The sequence below is a fragment of the Leguminivora glycinivorella genome, chromosome 16 (assembly GCF_023078275.1).
Source record: "Leguminivora glycinivorella isolate SPB_JAAS2020 chromosome 16, LegGlyc_1.1, whole genome shotgun sequence".
Taxonomy (NCBI): domain Eukaryota; kingdom Metazoa; phylum Arthropoda; class Insecta; order Lepidoptera; family Tortricidae; genus Leguminivora; species Leguminivora glycinivorella.
In genome coordinates this window covers 5,783,573-5,803,267 of record NC_062986.1, presented here as the reverse complement: position 1 = coordinate 5,803,267, position 19,695 = coordinate 5,783,573, and the positions used below count along the sequence as shown (strand labels likewise).

General features: G+C 39.5%; 2 protein-coding genes across 2 annotated transcripts in view; both read left to right on the top strand.

Annotated features, from left to right (window-relative positions):
* LOC125234996 (hemicentin-2-like) overlaps positions 1-19,695 on the top strand; it is a 678,208-nt gene that overhangs the window by 222,266 nt on the left and 436,247 nt on the right. The gene's annotated exons all lie outside the window — the stretch shown is intronic.
* LOC125234902 lies at positions 3,983-5,689 on the top strand. The gene is made up of 2 exons (XM_048141321.1): positions 3,983-4,885; positions 5,591-5,689. The coding sequence occupies exons 1-2, from the start codon at positions 3,983-3,985 to the stop codon at positions 5,687-5,689; spliced, it is 1,002 nt and encodes a 333-aa protein (XP_047997278.1).

Sequence of the window (19,695 nt, the reverse complement as noted above, 5' to 3'; positions counted from 1 at the left end):
CGTCAAATCGATTCACGGGGGTGCTGATACCAAAATTAATGACCAAATTAGAATTTGACTTTGCTGACTGTCACTTTGACACAAAATTCGCTATGGGTGTTATCAATAGGTTTTCGGGGGTGCTGATTTAAAAATTAAACACTACTTTGGAATCTGACATTTCTGTCACTTTGACACAAAAGTGGACATGGGTGTGGTCAAATAGGTTCTCGGGGATGCTGATTCCAAAATTAATAACCAATCTGGAATCTGACATTGTTGACTGTCACTTTGACATAAAAGTTGTCATAGGTGCCATCAATAGATTTTCGGGGGTGCTGATTTCAAACATGAACGCCACTTTGGAATCTGGCATTGCTGCCTGTCACTTTGACATAAAAGTGGTCATGGGTGTGGTCAAATAGGTTCTCGGGGGTGCTGATTCCAAAATTATTAACCAATCTGGAATCTGACATTGCTGACTGTCACTTGATACAAAAGTCGTCATGGGTGTTGTCAAATAGGTTTTTGGGGGTGCTGACTTCAAAAATAACGACCAATTGGAAATCTGACATTTCCGACTGTCACTTTGACATAGAAGTTGTCATGAGTGACATCAAATAGTTTTTTGGCTGTATTGGTTATTGGAATCAGCACCCCCGAAAGAATGAATGAATGATTATTTTATTTGCATAAAACAATAAGCGTATATACATAGGTGTTCAAAAAAAAAATCCACAGCACGATTCTTGTTTTGCCCCCACAGCCGTACAAATATTGTTTACTTATGAACCGAGAACCTGTTAGACCACACCCATGACGACTTTTGTGTCAAAGTGACAGTCAGCAACTTCAGATTCCAAAGTGGTGTTTAATTTTGAAATCAGCACCCCCGAAAATCTTTTGATGACACCCATGACAACTTTTATGTCAAAGTGACAGTCAGCAATATCAGATTTCCAGTTGGTCATTAATTTTGAAGTCAGCACCCCCAAAAACCTATTTGACGACCCCCATGACGACTTAGTGTCAAAGTGACAGTCAAGAAAGTCAGATTTCAAATAAGTCATTAATTTTGGAATCAGCACCCCCGAAATCCTATTTGACGACACCTATGACCACTTTTGTGTCAAAGTGACAGTCAGTAATATCAGATTCCAAATTGGTCATCAATTTTGAAATCAGCACCCCCAAAAACCAATTATACTCGTGGTATATGCACTTCGCGCATACAGTAAAGAGTGACAGAGATATCACTATCGTTATTGAGATTCGTTGAAGGGTGAGAAGAGACCTCGCGAATGCTGCGCGTTTGCCGCTGTCTAAGTGAAACACCTCGTAATAACCGTTCAGCTCAACTTTCGGTCGGGTACCCCTACAGCTACTTGAAACGGTTGAAACGGTCAACATAAGAGTTCAATCGCCCTTTTTAGATTCACACCCACCAATGTTACCAAACTAATTCACGTATCTTAATATCCTATTACCTTTTCTTAATAACTAAGTTTCAAAAACAGATAAGTAGTTCGATTTATATGAGCCTGTAATATCGTGAACAAATTGGATTCCCAGGTGTTCGTTGGAAAAACAGTATTATGCAATATCTGGACCTGAAAAGAAAAGGTTATGAGCCCCATCTACGGGACGTATGCCGTCTTGCCTTATAAATAGAAAAATGCTTATATGTTCAAAATTTCAACGTTGTTTTATTAAATATCTAGCACATTCTGCCCTGTTATTACGTAAAATAACAATGATCATGATTTTGGGACCTAGTCTCATATGAAATTACGCGACAACAAGCACTAGACGGTCTTTCCGTACTCATCGCGGGAGGACGGTCAACCCGCCGAGCCTTAAGAAATTTGATTTTTATCACGTAAAAATACCTAATTTCACCAAAATGTTGTAAAAGCTTTGTAAAATAATTATAATATTTGCTGTCCCTTAGGATCATGCGCATTACGCCAGACTACATTAATTATAGAGTTTTATCCACTCAAACTTTATTTCAAATAAACTATGCCGGTCTTGCCCGCACTGACCTTATAATAACTTTGAAGTCGACACTGCTCCTGCATTTTGACACAAAGTTTGACGTCTTGAAAAAACACGTCTATGGTTCACATGTTTGTTCCTGGGTTGTTAAGTAAATAAGTACGGAATTAAACACTTTATTGTACCACCAAAATAAAACAGACAACAACAGAACAATTATATAAAGCGTAGCTAACATAGTACTCGTACATTCCTACTATCTAAATAAGTTGATCACAATTTACAATGTAATGTCCTTCATAGGTACGTTAAAACCCAAAAACACGTGAGCGTCAGAATGGCGGGTGTACATCAAGCAATCCTGGTGTCGTATACGTCAGGAGTTAGTGCTAGCAATGTGCCAAATGTGCGCCAAAATTTGAGCAATGTGCTCTTTAAACTCCAGAGATATTTAAGAAATTAATGACACCCGCCATTCTGACGTCAGGTTGGCGGGTGTACTTCCAGTTCTAGCTAATGGCTGCTTACTCGAGGGTGAAAGTACTGCCTAAGGTTAGTGCTCGCAATGTGCTTCCACATGTATGAAACACACTAATTCAGAGAGCCGTTGAAGAGTAATATGGGATTAACCTAACCTTAGGCAGTACTTTCACCCTCGAGTTAGCAGCCATTAGCTAGAACTGGAAGTACACCCGCCAACCTGACGTCAGAATGGCGGGTGTCATTAATTTCTTAAATATCTCTGGAGTTCAAAGAGCACATTGCTCGAATTTTGGCGCACATTTGGCACATTACTAGCACTAACTCCTGACGTATAAGCATATACCACACCAGGATTGCTTGATGTACACCCGCAATTCTGACGCTCACAAAAACACAATACGTTTTTGGGAAATTAACTATAGACTTATCGTGGCATATTTAATGTAGGGTTTTGAAGAACTTTGCACGACCTTGTAAATGACAAATAACAGGTGCCGTAGCCGAATGGCATTTCTGTAACGCGAAATGAAAACGAAACGCTGCGAAAGGTTGTCTGGCTCTGTCGCGCCAATACGTAAGAACGATAGAGATAGCTACCATAGAAACTAAGACTAAAAATTAACCTGCACTTTTTTGACAAGATAATCCATGGTGTCCCAGTTGGTCCACGTCTGTGCCGCAAGAACATACTTATACATGTATGGCATACACTCAGAGCAAAAAAATATTTTTCTTAAATCTGTGGGCATACACATCCAAACTCCGAGTCGCAAGCCAGTCGCCAGTATAAGGGAGATCGAATCCAAGAAAATACCAGTATTGGGTGCGAGATGGGCATGTAGCCAGTAACCGTCTTCCCGGGCTCCAACTTGCAAAAACCTCGCGAGTCGCGTGTTCTGGATTCTGTAAAGTTGTTCAGAAGAGTATTGTAAGATAAATCACAGTAAACATTATCCCAACAACTTTTTGATTTTAGATTGTCAGGAATTGTCCAGGGTAAATCACAATAAACATTATACCAACAACTTTCACGGGTCACGTGACAGACGTCAAAGGGTCACGTGACAGACGTCAAACTGTCAACTGAACTTTTAGATAGCTCCGTGTTTATTGCCTATAATAATTATAAAAGTTGTTTTGTCACCTTCAAGTAGTGAACAACTAAGAGTTAACGTCAGTGATAAACGAAATAAATGGTGTTTGGTGCATAATCGTTAACGTGTTAAAAGATATTACAGTTTAAAATCGACGAGTAGTCGTTGAAACAGTCTTATATTCGTGCGAGTCAGCTGACCGCTGTCAGCCAATCAGCTGTTGGCATCCGCGTGCGCGCGTATTCAGTGTGTCAGTGACAGCCACTGGAACTTCGACTTTATTACGGACGCATAAGTTACATTTTGCAATGGCAGCGTGTGCGGGATGTTTCAACAACTTAAGCGATGCGAGACTTTTGAATTGTCATAACTGCCGAAAATCGTACTGTCTTCTTTGCGCAAACTGTTCAAATGACTTTTTTGACTCAATGGGACCTGCATTACAATATTCGTGGAAGTGTGTGGAATGTAAAAGCTCCGAACCTAGGTTAGACAACACTAATACACCGGTGCGCGGCGACAACGCCAATGTGACATTGCACAGAGGAGCCGCCTGCTCCCGGGGAGCCGGGGCCCGCGAGCTCGATAGCTCAGCCATGGATATGTCCTATACAGAAAGCCAAGGCTTAAACGACACCACTAGGTATGGGGCTTTGTTTGACACTACTGGTGGTAACGATGTTCGGCAGTTGGTGATTGAGTTTCGTCTTTTTCGCGAAGAAATGCGAGCTATGAGTTACGAAATTAAGGCTCTTCGTACGAGTATGAAGGATCTGACCGCTAAAATTGAACAATGTGATGGGCGTATTGATAATTTATATACTCGCGTCGAAAAACTTGAAAATAACACCTCAAACATTTGTGAAAGTCAGAACATGGATAAGTCGCTTCAAGAGACTATTGACCAATTGAGAATGGAAATAAATAATAGAGACCAGGAGTCGTTGTTGAACGACATAGAAATATCTAGCGTACCTGAACAATGCGGAGAGAACGCCGTGCACATAGTCACTACCTTGGGCCAGAAACTCGGGGTCTCACTCTCGGAGCACGACATCGTCGACGCGGTCCGTGTGGGGCGCGCCGTGCAGCTGAGCGAGGGCGTCCAGGGCCCGCCGGCCCGCCCGCGGCCGCTGGTGGTGCGCCTGGCGCGCCGCGCCGTGCGCGACCGGCTGCTGCAGGCGGCGCGGGTACGTCGCGGAGCCACCACGGAGGGCACCGGCCTGCCGGGCCATAACTGCCGCTTCTATGTGAACGAGCGCCTGACTTCCTTCAACCGAAAACTGTTCCAGAAGGCGAGGCAGCTAAAAGAACACTACGGTTGGCGATATGTATGGACCCGCGATGGTAGGATTTACGTGCGTCAACGTCCAGGTTCGGAAACTCCGCGATATCGTATACAAACAGAACTAGATTTAAGCCGTGTTTTTGGGACACTCGATATTTGATCTCATGTCTAAAAAGTATGTTTTAGAATTTACACTTAATAACGTACACTATAGTTACACGATTGATTTTGAATTGTTTTCCGACGCACAATTTTTATTATTTTTAATATATTTTGAACATATAAATAGATTGAATAACCTTGAATCTTGTATGTGTAACAATTTGCTTATTTTAAACTTGTTTGTTGAATGCGTTGCAGTGATAACAACCACCATGGATCTACACACACATTTAAATGCTTTTGTCACAGTATTCACCCGTTATAACACACTTTATGCCATATTTTATGCACTATACATCACTTTTAACTGTCTGAGACACACTTATTACCACATCCACGTGCATATGATAACACTGATAGCTAATATTGAACCAGTATTTGAGGTTACACTACCGCGTTGTGCGCTATTGTATCGCTTAACTAACCAGATATTACATGGTATAACTAGTGACGGGCACTAATAAAACATGTTTCTTAAAATTAGGTCTCTTTAACGCGGGGTCCCTTGCAACCGGACACGACGACTTTTTAATTGCGATGAATAAATATGACGCAGACATAGTCGCAATCAACGAATCGTGGATAGGACATGGCCAAGAAAAACGTGCGCCGGCGGTTCCTGGATATAAATTTCTCAACAGCCCGCGACCTACTGCGATGCGCGGAGGGCGCGGCGGTGGGGTAAGCTTTTACATCAAACGCGGTGTTCGCGCGCGCCTATCTACCCACCCCGTTGCAAATATTGAGCAGATGTGGTTAAGTATGACAATTAATCGTCGTAGTTTTATAGTAGGTACAGCGTATCGGCCAAATTGGGTAAACACTGATTTATTTTTTGATTCTTTGACAGAATCTATAAGTCACTTTTCCAAGCATGACTATGTAATTTTACTTGGAGATTTTAACATAAATATGCTCGATACCTCTAATAGTAATGTGACAAAATTCACTTGTTTTCTGGATTGTCTAGATATGAAACAAGTAGTAACAGAACCTACGCATTACTCAGTCGACAATGAAACCCTAATTGACGTTGTATGTACGAATGCTCCAGTCTGCGATGTGTGCGTCTCAAACATAACAGGTTCTCTGGGTCACTGTATGGTTATAGCTACTGTGTCGATTAAAAAACCTAAAACAATTTCTAAATCCATTACATATAGACCAATAAGAAATATTAGACTTGCTGAATTTGATAAGGATTTGCAGTCTATACACTGGGAATCTGTATTAAATTGCAGCTCAGTAGAGCATATGTTAGAAATGTTTAATAAATTATTGCTCGCGCTGTTTGATAAGCACGCGCCAATAAAATCCTTAAAAATAAGACAAAATTATAATCTTCCATGGATAACTGAAACTATTAAGGTCATGATTGCGAAACGAAATGAGGCACACTTGAAATATAGGCAGTCCAAATCAGATAGCAGTAAAAAATACTACAATGATTTAAAAAAACTTGTTGTTCAGAGTATTTTTCGTGAAAAGCAAGCTTATTATAATCACAAAATAAATTCCCAATATAAGGATTCGAAATCTTTGTGGAAAAATCTAAAAAATACCGTTTTATATGATGACTCTAATGACCGACCTCTCTCTGATTGTTTTAATAATCCAAACGTAATCAATGATCATTTTCTTAATGTTCCAAGTTGTGATAAGGTTACGCAGTCTACAATATCGGGCTTTCAGTATGACCGTTTTGGCAATTCTGTTTTCACCCTTGGACCAGTCAACGAGCAACAAGTTGGAAAATACATACTGTCTGTTACAAGTAATGCGGTTGGCGTTGACTCCATCTGTAGGGACATGATTGTACTCACATTACCGCGCACATTATCTGTGATCACAGCTATTATTAATAGGTCAATTGTTACCTGTGAGGTGCCAGCTATTTGGAAATCTGCGCTGGTAACCCCATTGCCTAAAGTGAATAACGCATCGCAACTGAAAGACCTCAGGCCAATAAGCATATTGCCGTTCTTGTCGAAAATATTAGAAAAAGCTGTTTTTGAACAATTATATAAGTATGTAGAAGATACAAATATCCTGCCTCAGATGCAATCTGGCTTCCGTAAGGGAAGGGGGACCATAACGGCTTTAATTGACGTGGTTGATAATGTGCTCTCTGAACAAGACACGGGTAAAGCCACATGTTTGGTACTTTTAGATTTCTCGCGCGCCTTTGACTGTATAAATGTTGACTTACTACTCTCAAAACTGAGTTACTATGGATTAGACTTGAATTCACTGGCTTGGTTCAAAAGTTATCTTGAGGGACGAACTCAGTCTGTAAAAATTTTAAGGGAAAGTGGTTCATTAATGGTATCTGATGCTAGACCTTTAACACGGGGAGTCCCCCAGGGTTCCATACTTGGACCATTGCTATTTATTATTTACAGCGCAGATATAGTAAACCATATTAAATACTGCAAATATCATCTTTATGCAGATGACGTCCAATTATACTTTTCGACCCACCCTAGTGATCTACCTCAGGCCATTAACAATATAAATACAGATCTTAAAAGTATATCCACTTGGGCTGATAAAAATGGATTACTGCTCAACCCTCTCAAGTCCAAGTTCATGATTTTAGGTTCAAAAGTACAGATAGCAAAAGTCCTCGACCGTCAACCAGAAATAAGTATAGAAGGTTCAATAATAGAACGTGTGGAGGAAGCTAGAAACCTAGGGCTTGTGATCGACGGTCAGTTGCGGTTCGAAAAACATGTGAGAGAGTTGGTCAAATCCTGCTTCTTTCGCCTAAAGGTTTTATACCAAATACGAAATCTTTTGAGTGAGGAAGTACGTAAGATTTTATGTGAATCACTGGTTCTGTCTAAGCTGAATTACGGAGACATAGTGTATGGTCCACGTCTACAAGACAAAACACGTCGTCTTGTACAACGAGTACAGAATGCCTGTTACCGTTTTTGCTTTTCAATTCCGCCTAGAAGTCACATAACGCCATATTTAAATAAGGCTTCAATACTAAATATGTCGTCTCGCAGACACCTACACCTTGCAAGTCTTTTGTTCGGTGTCATGAATGATAAGACTCCTGACTATTTGCATGCAAAAATACGCGTTTCCTCATTTCATACACGACACGGTACTAGAGCAACTAGGCGCTGCCTTTTGGAAACACATCCACACAAAACTGTAGCCTTTACTGGGTGCTTCCGGTATCTCGCAACCAAATGCTGGAATAATATCCCTCCACCATTAAGATGCCTTAAGACTAAGAATTCATTCAAATTTCATTTCAAAAAATACCTACTGGACAAGCAAAATTTAGGAATCCCATACGGGTACTTGGTTGCAGATTACCGGATCTAATCTAGTCTGGTCTGTTTTTAGTGTACATACACACACACACACACACACACACACACACACACACACACACAGACACACACACAGTCACACACACACGCACACTCCTTGTAATTTTATTTTTTGCAATTTATGTTTATGTCATGTTACTATAATGCAATCGTTTAGACATAGGCAAACTATTACTATTATTATTATTATTATTTTTTACATTTTTTTTTGTACAACGATCTGTTAGTGACCTGGGTTCTAGCAGAATTACCAGTTGCTTCGCCCGAAAGAGTGGAGCATATAACTGAGCCAGGACCCTTTTGTTTTTGCTGCAACGCACACAGCAAACCCACCCATATTTTAATGTATGCTATTGTTGTTTTTTCTGTAGTGTTAGTACTTTTTATTGTTTATTTTTGTTTTAATTGTTTAATTTTGGTGTGTATTGTAGCAAACAAATAAATGATAAAAAAAAAAAAAAAAAAAAAAAAAAAAAAAAACTTTTTGATTTTAGATTGTCTGGAATTGTCTAGAGTAAATCACAATAAACATTTTCCCAACAACTTTTTGACTTTAGATTGTCAGGAATTGTCCAGGGCAAATCACAATAAACATTATCTCAACAACTTTTTGATTTTAGATTGTCAAATTATAAATTGACATTTTTTACGTCAAATTGGAGTAGAAAAAGGGAGTTTCTTAGAGCACGCAGGATGGTTGTCTCGCAACCACCTTTCTTGCCAAAAACCAAGCTGAATTGGTTTCACGTGCAATACAAATTTTACACACAATAAAGCAGCAAGCAAGACAGGTAAAGCCGGTCTGCCATATATTTCTCAGTGGTGATGAGAGACGCTCTTAATTACATATTATAATGTAACTTACGAGTATCGATGAACTAAATATCGGAAGGAAGTCACTAGTGTCCGTTCGTTCTATAAAAATAACTAGGTATACTTATCAGTTATCAAGGTGTTGATTAGTGTGACAGGTAACATGTCAGAATGCAATTTATTTATAAAATGTCAGTCTAGATGAGTTTTTACCTACTACAAAACTAGGTTCGAACTATTTTCGATTAACAAACTATTATAGGTAGGATAACAATGATGTGACCAAAATAAAAGGATTTAGGAAAACTTGATGATATTCATGATTAGTAACTAGTTTAACAACACGTAACATAGTGTTTTGGCAATAGGAAAACGAGTTCGAAAAAACATGTTTTGTATTACGTCCATTGAAACAACCTGTATTTAACTGATTTTCGGCATTTTGGCTGTTAAGTATTAGATTAGATACTTTAATTGAACCTGCGGTTGACGATATTATACGCCTTTAAGATAAGAAGAAGCTCCCTAGAGTTCATTATTAGAATTATTGATGAGTCAGAATTTTAAGTTTTTGATTCGGTTTCAATTCCATCGCATTTTTTTAAAGCTTTTGCAATAAAACGAAACTTTTACCATAATTAAATGTTCAATAATAAAAGTAATGTGCTGTCTACATGTAAAGGATTCAAATAAACCATTTGCTTCACTTGAAAGAAATTTAACAATGCTGTCAATTAACTTTGTTGTAAGATGTCTACAATGTTTCATAGAAATGAACGTGGCATTGAATTGATTCAGTCCCAAAGTAATCAGTTTTAACAATCACACACACACACACACACACACACACACACACACACACACACACACACACACACACACACACACACACACACACACACACACACACACACACACACACACACACACACACACACACGCATTTATGTTTTTGATGGGATAAACACACATACAAATAGATTCAAATTAGACTACAACTAAACCATCTGCATTATAATGTAAACCTACATAAGTAAGCTCTCATACAATAGTATAGTCAAGTATGTCACTCTCCTGCATCTTTTCAGCTATATCTACCTACTTAAAAAATCACGTCAATTCGTCGTTTCGTCAGTCCTTCACCTTGAAAGACTGACAAACAAACAGACACAACACTTTCACATTTATAATATTAGTATGGATTTAACAGACACTTTTTAAGGTTCCGTAATCAACTAGGAACCCTTATAGTTTCGCCATGTCTGTCTGTACGTCCGTCCGTCCGTCCACGGATAATCTCAGTGACCGTTAACACTAGAAAGCTGAAATTTGGTACCAATATGTAAATCAATCACGCTGACAAAGGGCATAAGCTTGTATTATATAATTATAATCAAATAATTATATATAAGACAAGCTTATGCCCGCTGCTTCGTTCGCGTTATAGAGATATAATTTTTAAGAAAAAAAAACCGTCGCCTTTCGGGTTCTGGTAAAAGCTACTTGCGAATATTGGATTATGTAGAAATGTGTAGGTATTTTTTAAAACTGCTTTTAATGCTTTAATTATTAGATGATAAGGTTAAGGTTAAGGTTTGAGGAGTTTCCTCAATTCCTCATGAATCCGATTATAAGAAATCGAAGCTTGACAAACTTTGACTTGAAAACTCAATATACACATACATACATACAATCACGCCTGTATCCCATAAAGGGGTAGGCAGAACACATGAAACTACTAAAGCTTCAGTGCCACTCCTGGCAAATAAGGGGTTGAAAGAAAACGAAACTGTGACGTTGCAGTGACAGGTTGCCAGCCTCTCGCCTACGCCACAATTTAACCCATATCCCATAGTCGCCTTCTACGACACCCACGGGAAGAAAGGGGGTGGTGAAATTCTTAACCCGTCACCACACAGGCAAACTCAATATGCTTAACAAACATAACTAAATAAATGTCACTGTTCTGAACTTAAAGGCATGCTTTTCTTACAAAAATACCAAAGTCACTATGAGTGTGCTGTTCAGATTTGAGGAGTTCGATTCTGACCATCATCAGCAGTTCTACTGCACCAAATATCACTGTTCTGGACGTAAGTGCATGCTGTTCTTATAAGAATACCAAAATCACTGTAAGTGTGCCATTCAGATTTGAGGAGTTTGGTTCTGACCATGATCAGAATATCCACTGCACCAAATATCACTGTTCTAGACGTAAGTGCATGCTGTTCTTATAAAAATACCAAAGTAACTACAAGCGTGCCGTTTAGATTTGAGGAGTTCGGTTCTGACCATCATCAGCAGTTCCACTGCACCAAATATCACTGTTCTAGACGTAAGTGCATGCTGTTCTTATAAAAATACCAAAGTCACTATGAGTGTGCTGTTCAGATTTGAGGAGTTCGGTTCTGACCATCATCAGCAGTTCCACTGCACCAAATGTCACTGTCCTGGACGAAAGTGCATGCTGTTCTTATAAAAATACCAAAGTTACTATGAGTGTGCCGTTCAGATTTGAAGAGTTCTGTTCTGACCATCATCAGCAGTTCCACTGCACCAAATGTCACTGTTCTGGACGAAAGTGCATGCTGTTCTTATAAAAATACCAAAGTCACTATAAGTGTGCCGTTCAGATTTGTGGAGTTTGGTTCTGACCATCATCAGCAGTTCCACTGCACCAAATGTCACTGTTCTGGACGTAAGTGCATGCTGTTCTTATAAAAATACCAAAGTCACTATGAGTGTGCCGTTCAGATTTGAGGAGTTCGGTTCTGACCATCATCAGCAGTTCCACTGCACCAAATGTCACTGTCCTGGACGAAAGTGCATGCTGTTCTTATAAAAATACCAAAGTCACTATAAGTGTGCCGTTCAGATTTGAAGAGTTCTGTTCTGACCATCATCAGCAGTTCCACTGCACCAAATGTCACTGTTCTGGACGAAAGTGCATGCTGTTCTTATAAAAATACCAAAGTCACTATAAGTGTGCCGTTCAGATTTGTGGAGTTTGGTTCTGACCATCATCAGCAGTTCCACTGCACCAAATGTCACTGTTCTGGACGTAAGTGCATGCTGTTCTTATAAAAATACCAAAGTCACTATGAGTGTGCCGTTCAGATTTGAGGAGTTCGGTTCTGACCATCATCAGCAGTTCCACTGCACCAAATGTCACTGTCCTGGACGAAAGTGCATGCTGTTCTTATAAAAATACCAAAGTCACTATAAGTGTGCCGTTCAGATTTGAGGAGTTTGGTTCTGACCATCATCAGCAGTTCCACTGCACCAAATGTCACTGTTCTGGACGTAAATGCATGCTGTTCTTATAAAAATACCAAAGTCACTATGAGTGTGCCGGTCAGATTTGAGGAGTTCGGTTCTGACCATCATCAGCAGTTCCACTGCACCAAATGTCACTGTTCTGGACGAAAGTGCATGCTGTTCTTATAAAAATACCAAAGTCACTATGAGTGTACCGTTCAGATTTGAGGAGTTCGGTTCTGACCATCAGCAGTTCCACTGCACCAAATGTCACTGTTCTGAACGAAAGTGCATGCTGTTCTTATAAAAATACCAAAGTCACTATGAGTGTGCCGTTCAGATTTGAAGAGTTCTGTTCTGACCATCATCAGCAGTTCCACTGCACCAAATGTCACTGTTCTGGACGAAAGTGCATGCTGTTCTTATAAAAATACCAAAGTCACTATAAGTGTGCCGTTCAGATTTGAGGAGTTTGGTTCTGACCATCATCAGTAGTTCCACTGCACCAAATGTCACTGTTCTGGACGAAAGTGCATGCTGTTCTTATAAAAATACCAAAGTCACTATAAGTGTGCCGTTCAGATTTGAGGAGTTTGGTTCTGACCATCATCAGCAGTTCCACTGCACCAAATGTCACTGTTCTGGACGAAAGTGCATGCTGTTCTTATAAAAATACCAAAGTCACTATGAGTGTGCCGTTCAGATTTGAGGAGTTCGGTTCTGACCATCATCAGCAGTTCCACTGCACCAAATGTCACTGTTCTGTACGAAAGTGCATGCTGTTCTTATAAAAATACCAAAGTCACTATGAGTGTGCCGTTCAGATTTGAAGAGTTCTGTTCTGACCATCATCAGCAGTTCCACTGCACCAAATGTCACTGTTCTGGACGTAAGTGCATGCTGTTCTTATAAAAATACCACAAAACACCCCACTAGAAACCTAATGCAAGCGATATTGTTCGAGACGCAAATCACCAATCCTTGCGGGGTGAGGCGGGAGCGACGGTGCTGCCATTGGTCGTTTAAAATAATGGCGCGCCTTTACAATTAGCCGTAGGGATGGGAATGGGACATGTCTTTTATAGACTATGGTACCGGTACCAGTACTGTGGTGAATTTGTTTTGCAACAAATTATAATATTATAGCAGTTTTTCTAACTTATTTATATTTCTTTAGTTTATAAAGTATTATTTCTACAAGTAATGGTAAGAAATGTGCAAGTTGGGCGTTTTTTTCAAGCTTTTATTTAACTTGCAATGTTAGTATATTCGGGTGAAATCATGCAACTTTTAAAACAGATATTTTTAACCGATTGAGCTGAAATTTTGCACACATAATTGTGTAAATCATGTGACGATGCAATATTATGGTATCATGGAGCTGATCTGCTGATGGACCAGAAACGTGGCCATCGATTAAATTTCATATCTGATTACGATGTTACCCCAATTCCAATAAGGCCTAGTTACCCTTCGGGTTGGAAGTTCAGATGGCTGTCGCTTTCATAAAACTAGTGCCTACGCCAAATCTTGGGATTAGTTTCCAAAGCGGACCCCAGGCTCCCATGAGCCGTGGCGAATGCCGATGCCGGGATAACGCAAGGAGGATGATGATTGTGATAGCATCTCAATAAAAATCATTCTAGTAACTAATAACTAAACTGTGCATTTTTACTTACGTTTACTAAGTTAAATTACCAACTAAATATTCTAAACTAGTCAATCAACTAAATAACACTACAGACTCTACAGATTCTAGATAATTATTCACAATTACAAATCTGCTTTCTTTTATATTTCATAACGAACGAACGGTAGTACGAAGTTCCCGCAACAGACATAAACTAACATGGCCCCATCCCTAGTCGTTTACGTGAAAGGGATAGCATATCGCATTGTTAACTAGGCAAAAAGGGATGGACGCGCATCGGCGCCGCTCAGTACAACCATATTGACCAGTATAAATGAACTCCGCGGATAATAAAAAATATTCAACAAAATAATTAATTTGACTCAACTGTGGAATGTTATTCCATCTTTTTTATATGTGGAAGTGTTAGAAGACTTGCCACACCACTTTATGCTGCAAGAGACCATTGTTTGCAACCAAATTTAATTATTTAAGATTTTTTCCCGAGCGGACACGAACACTGTTAGCGGGTCGTATACTTGGGCGCTACTGATCGGTGTCGCACGCGTTCAAACTTTTATACACCTGATTTGTCGTATGCTTGGTGACCGCGAGTCGCCCTGTAAGGGCCGTCTTGTTGTATTGGTCTGTGAAAAATACCAAAGTAACTATAAATGCACTGCTTTACCTGTATTAGTGAGACAAATAAGACCTCTATAACTGAGATAAGCTTTTTCGACTGCACAGTGCACAGTCACATTTACCTCTATTAGTGAGACAGAGTGTATTTTTATATAGTCTCAGTAATAGAGATATCTATTACTGAGACTATATTTGAAAAATTACATTCACTTCATTGTTTGTTTAGAATGGTATAGGAATTTACCTCTGTATTTGAGACACAGTCAATCCATGACCTTTGTAACATTTTAATTAATTGTTTGTCATTAATTGTACATATATGTAGGTATAAAGAGGTAAGGTAACTTATGATCGAAAGTTATTTTATATGTCGGTGTATGAAGCATTTTGTCCAGCACTGTAGCCATTGTGAATTGATGTGTAAGGGTCTCCCCAAACCTATCGACGCGGAATATGCTCTAGCCGACCAAAAATCGCTCGTTAGTTCATCTTCATAGATGCTTTCGCGACACCGATTTTTAGTCGGTGAAAGCCATGAAATCGGCTTCGCCAATAGGTTTTAGGAAACCCTATCCAATAAATAAACCCTTTGTAATTTGACGATCCAATCCAGGAGATTTATTAGAAATGGTATGGAATTGTAATTATTTACCTACTTTTAAGAACTATGCACAGTGAGCTGCAGAAGTGGATGGCGAATTTATAATATTTCCATGCAATTTTGCAGGTCACTGTACGATTTAACACATACAACATAGCGTAGGTACTATACTTGACGATCATAATATGAATTCCTTAAACGATCGTAGATTGTCATGCAAATTTTATTTTAGTTTCCGTATAAAACATAATGTAGTATTGCTTATGAATAAATAATTTACAGTCTAATTATCATAGGAGGTAGGGCTGGTAGGGCATAGCGAATGATATTCCGCTTTGTGTGTTAGGGCACAGCACAGCGGATATCGTCTCGCTCGAATCTAGAGCAGAGCCCAACTGGGGTAGTACCTCCGCCTTACAGAAGTCCGCAGCCAAATAGCACTAGACCCTACTCATAGTGCCTGCCGGTGAGTAAGGCTGCCAGAGCTCAACGAGGGTGCGGTGTGCTGGATGACGGGAGGACTTACGGAACTAACTTGTTACGTCTATTTGTCATTTGAGTCGTCGGCAACCCGAACCCTCCTTGGAACTTATACACTCCTTTTTGCTGTGTACCTACTTAACACAGCAAAAGGGAATGTACAAGTTTCTAATGGGTGGCAACGCGCATGTGACAAGAATGTACTTGAGTTGCAGGCGTCCATAGGTTACGATGACCGCTTTCTATCAGGCGGACCATATGCTTGTTTGCCACCGACGTAGTATAAAAAAAATTGTATTATGAAATAAATGAATCTTGTCTAAATGTGCCTAAGATGTTAAAAAACGGCCAAGTGCGAGTTGTACTCGCGTTGCAAGGGTTCCGTACACTACAAGAAGGGCTTCCCCCTTCGAGTCCCAAGCATCTATATGTACCTATTTACTTATATTTTACTGACATCATATGATGTCGCTGGGACTCGAATGGTTAATTCAATTTGAGAACAATAAAACGGGTAATTTTTGCCTATTTTCTTAAATTACTTTAAAAAAATCTTGACAAAAAATTATTTAAAAACATATTTTTGAAACTTAGTATCTCGCTCACGCTCTTTCATTTGATATGTAGCACAATAGGTACGTATACTTCAAAAAACTTCGGTTTTTAATTTTTACTTTTAAATTACATGTCCATCTTTGGCTCAATGGCCTGTGCCAAAATTTAAAGTTGATCGGTTGAGTAGTTTTGGAGAAAATTAGCTGTGACAGACGGACAGACAGACGCACGAGTGATCCTATAAGGGTTCCGTTTTTCCTTTTTGAGGTACGGAACCCTAAAAACTGAGTTATTGAATTATGGAATAGTTTCTTATTAGATATTCATGTAATCATTTGTGTACAGACCTACACAAACACTGAAAATAAACATTGTACCCGTTTGAAATTATGAAATTTCCAGAATTAAGTGTAAAATAATTATTTGAATTAGAAGAAACGTAACTTATTGCTGGATATAACTTTCCTCAGATGTTAATTTAATATTATAGTTCAACTTAAAACATCGAAGTGCTGGGCGTCCTAGCCGTGTGATTCAAATTTAAAAACATGGTTCTTCAGCACTCGCTCGCTTGATAAAATGTTAAAAATAACACTGCTTCGGGTTTCATGCTAAACCATTTAAGTATTTGCTTACCAACTTAATCTTTTTTTTTATGAAGCTGTAGGTACCTGAATTTTCCACCCATAACGCCAACCTATCTTCTTCGTTAACCGGGAATCGGAACACTAAAATTTCTCCGGATAGATTTTTGCAGTTCACCTATGCACATGTACACGGCATTTTTACAATTTATGTCAAGTTGAAAACCAGAATGACAATTATTGTCACTGTGTCAAATTGAACAAAACTTATTTAATCTATGAAATCTGTCGACAACCCAAGTCCAGCGCCATCTGATGTGACATTTTAACAATAATTAGTTGGCTATAAAGCTATCGCAACTTAATGAATGCTTGTGAATTCTGAAACTGTCAAAGCAGCAGAAACTCAAAATGATTTGAGGCAAAAGGACGTAACTCCATGAAAAAGAACTGCTAGAGTCATCTAGCGACAGCCAAGCAATTCACGTAGTCCGTTACACAATTGACTTAGACCGTAGCGCTCTAGAAGACTATATCCTCTTTGGGCATACTTAAGTGAACTAATGTAATGTTTTCGCATAGCAATGAGCTTATGCCGATTCCAGTATAATAATTTGATGATTTTTTGACCGTACATTAAGAGAAAAAACAACCAGTTTCCATGTTCGTTCAACAAGTTTTTTGGTTAAAATAGCTCTTACGTGCTTTTTGGTTCAATTTTTGTTTCGAACGGATAAATCCGCAACAAGTCGAACTTGTTAAATTCACAATGGAAATTTCTCTCAGTATACGATACACAGAGAACCTCCTATAGAGTGGCAGTCTTGTATATTTGGTTCGCGATACGAGTCACCAGTGTTTGGGGTGCGAGGAGCGGGCGGGGAATGTGTTAAGCGCGCTGTGATTGGCCGTTTCAAGGACGGCGGGCAGTCGCGCCAGATGAAAAGGGACAGAAGTATGACTGTCCCTCTACTGACGCGTAAGTGGCCAATGTAAGTTGACCTATGCCGGCTCTGAATAAATTATAAATATGACTTATTTGTGGAATGTAATGCCGTCTGTTTTTAAATTTGAGCTTCTTGTTACCTTTCCACACCATTTCACACTACAGGTGGACATCTTTAAGGCATCAAAATACCCTTTTCCAATTTTTTTGTGCGAAAAACACGCGCTGCTTTCGGGTCTGTTACTTGGTCGATACTGATCGGGCACGGCGAGCGCCCGCGCTTATATCAGTGCAAATACTAGGAAGGCTGGCCACCGCGAGTCGTCTTGTAATAGATGTCTATAGGGGTTGGTCTGTGATACGATATCATAACTTTAGGCTCTTTGTACAAAGAATGACATTTCCTCGCTGTATCGCAATGCTGACGTTATTCGAGTACGTCGCCAGCTCTTCGATCACAAATTACGTATTTACGTCAACCAGACACTTCGCGATTTGTGTGAAAAACTTGTATTTGCTGGAAAGAGCTTCAACGCGAAAAGGTACAAAATGATAATAAGGTACAAAGAAGAGCCTTGGTAAAAGGCTCTTGTATTTGTTACGTCTCAAAATTTCGTCTCGACTCAATATGAAGGCAACGCGTTCCTAGGAAGTCCGAGCTTCACAATGACGAATATGACTGTGACGAGCCGATATCGTCCGGCGAATTGGTAATCTACTGGCCTCTTAAGAGATGGCATACACTTGAGATTGCATGCCGTCGCGACTTCCCTGGCTAAGTAATTGAGGCATCGGCCGTGAAGAGGACGCTAGTTGGTATCTGTCGTGAGATACAGGCGACTGGCCCCGTAGCCGAATGGCATTTCTGCGACGCGAAACGAAAACGAAACGCCACGAAAGCTAATCTGGCTCTGTCGCGCCAATACGCAAGAGCGATAGAGATATATATCTATGAGCGTTTCGTTTCGTGAGCGTTTGTGACATTCGGCTAAGTACCCTGATGTAATTTGAATAAAATTTCGATGTCACAATGTAAATTTAGATTTTTTTTTATTACTCATTCGCCTGTGTGCCTGATGGCAAACAGTTTTTTGTAACCTAAGGATACATGCAACTATAGGTAGATGTGTTACATGCGCAATTATGACCATAACAATCTAGTTGCATTTCGGCAACTTTACTCACCGGCAGAAACATAACACTACGTCACTATAGTGTTACTTTGGCTACAGTTTCCTGAAACGTACAGTACATCCCCAGTTAAGCTCTGCTTTAGATTTGGAATGATATAAAATATCCGCTGTGCCCTACCCTATCAAACAAAGCGCGCGCTCGTTTGGAAGCAGTTCAAAGACCTAACTTGTATAATAAGGACATTGGATTCAATTTTAATGTCGCAATCTACTTCAATCTAAAATACAAAAGCCTTGGTAAAGAATACCTTTTTGTACCTTTTGGCATAGAAACTCTAGGTCCATGGGATCCCAGCGCGAACAAGTTGTTCAAGTTGTTGTTGAGGTAACTGGTGACCGGAGAGCTGGCGACTTCCTCGCACAACGTATCAGCATTGCGATACAACGACAAAATGTCGACAGTATCCTTGGTACAATGCCTCAACGGCCTATTTTAGACATTAGCTAGTTTTTAAGTTTAGTCTTAGTTTCTTATATAATTATGTAAATATGTTCATGTAAATAAAGACTTTGTTACCCTTAAATGTTATTGGCCTACATATCAAATTACAAAAACCGAATCGGTCTCTGTGTTTGAATAAAGTGCGACCGTTTGAAATCATTTGCATTTCACTGTGGAAATATTACTTTGATTCATTG

Bases quoted from the DNA above. Each gene is read 5' to 3' on its own strand.
- LOC125234902 (XM_048141321.1), top strand. From the start codon at position 3,983: ATGGGACCTGCATTACAATATTCGTGGAAGTGTGTGGAATGTAAAAGC. The intron at 4,886-5,590 runs GTATGGACCCGC...AATCGTGGATAG, and splicing joins AACACTACGGTTGGCGATAT to GACATGGCCAAGAAAAACGT.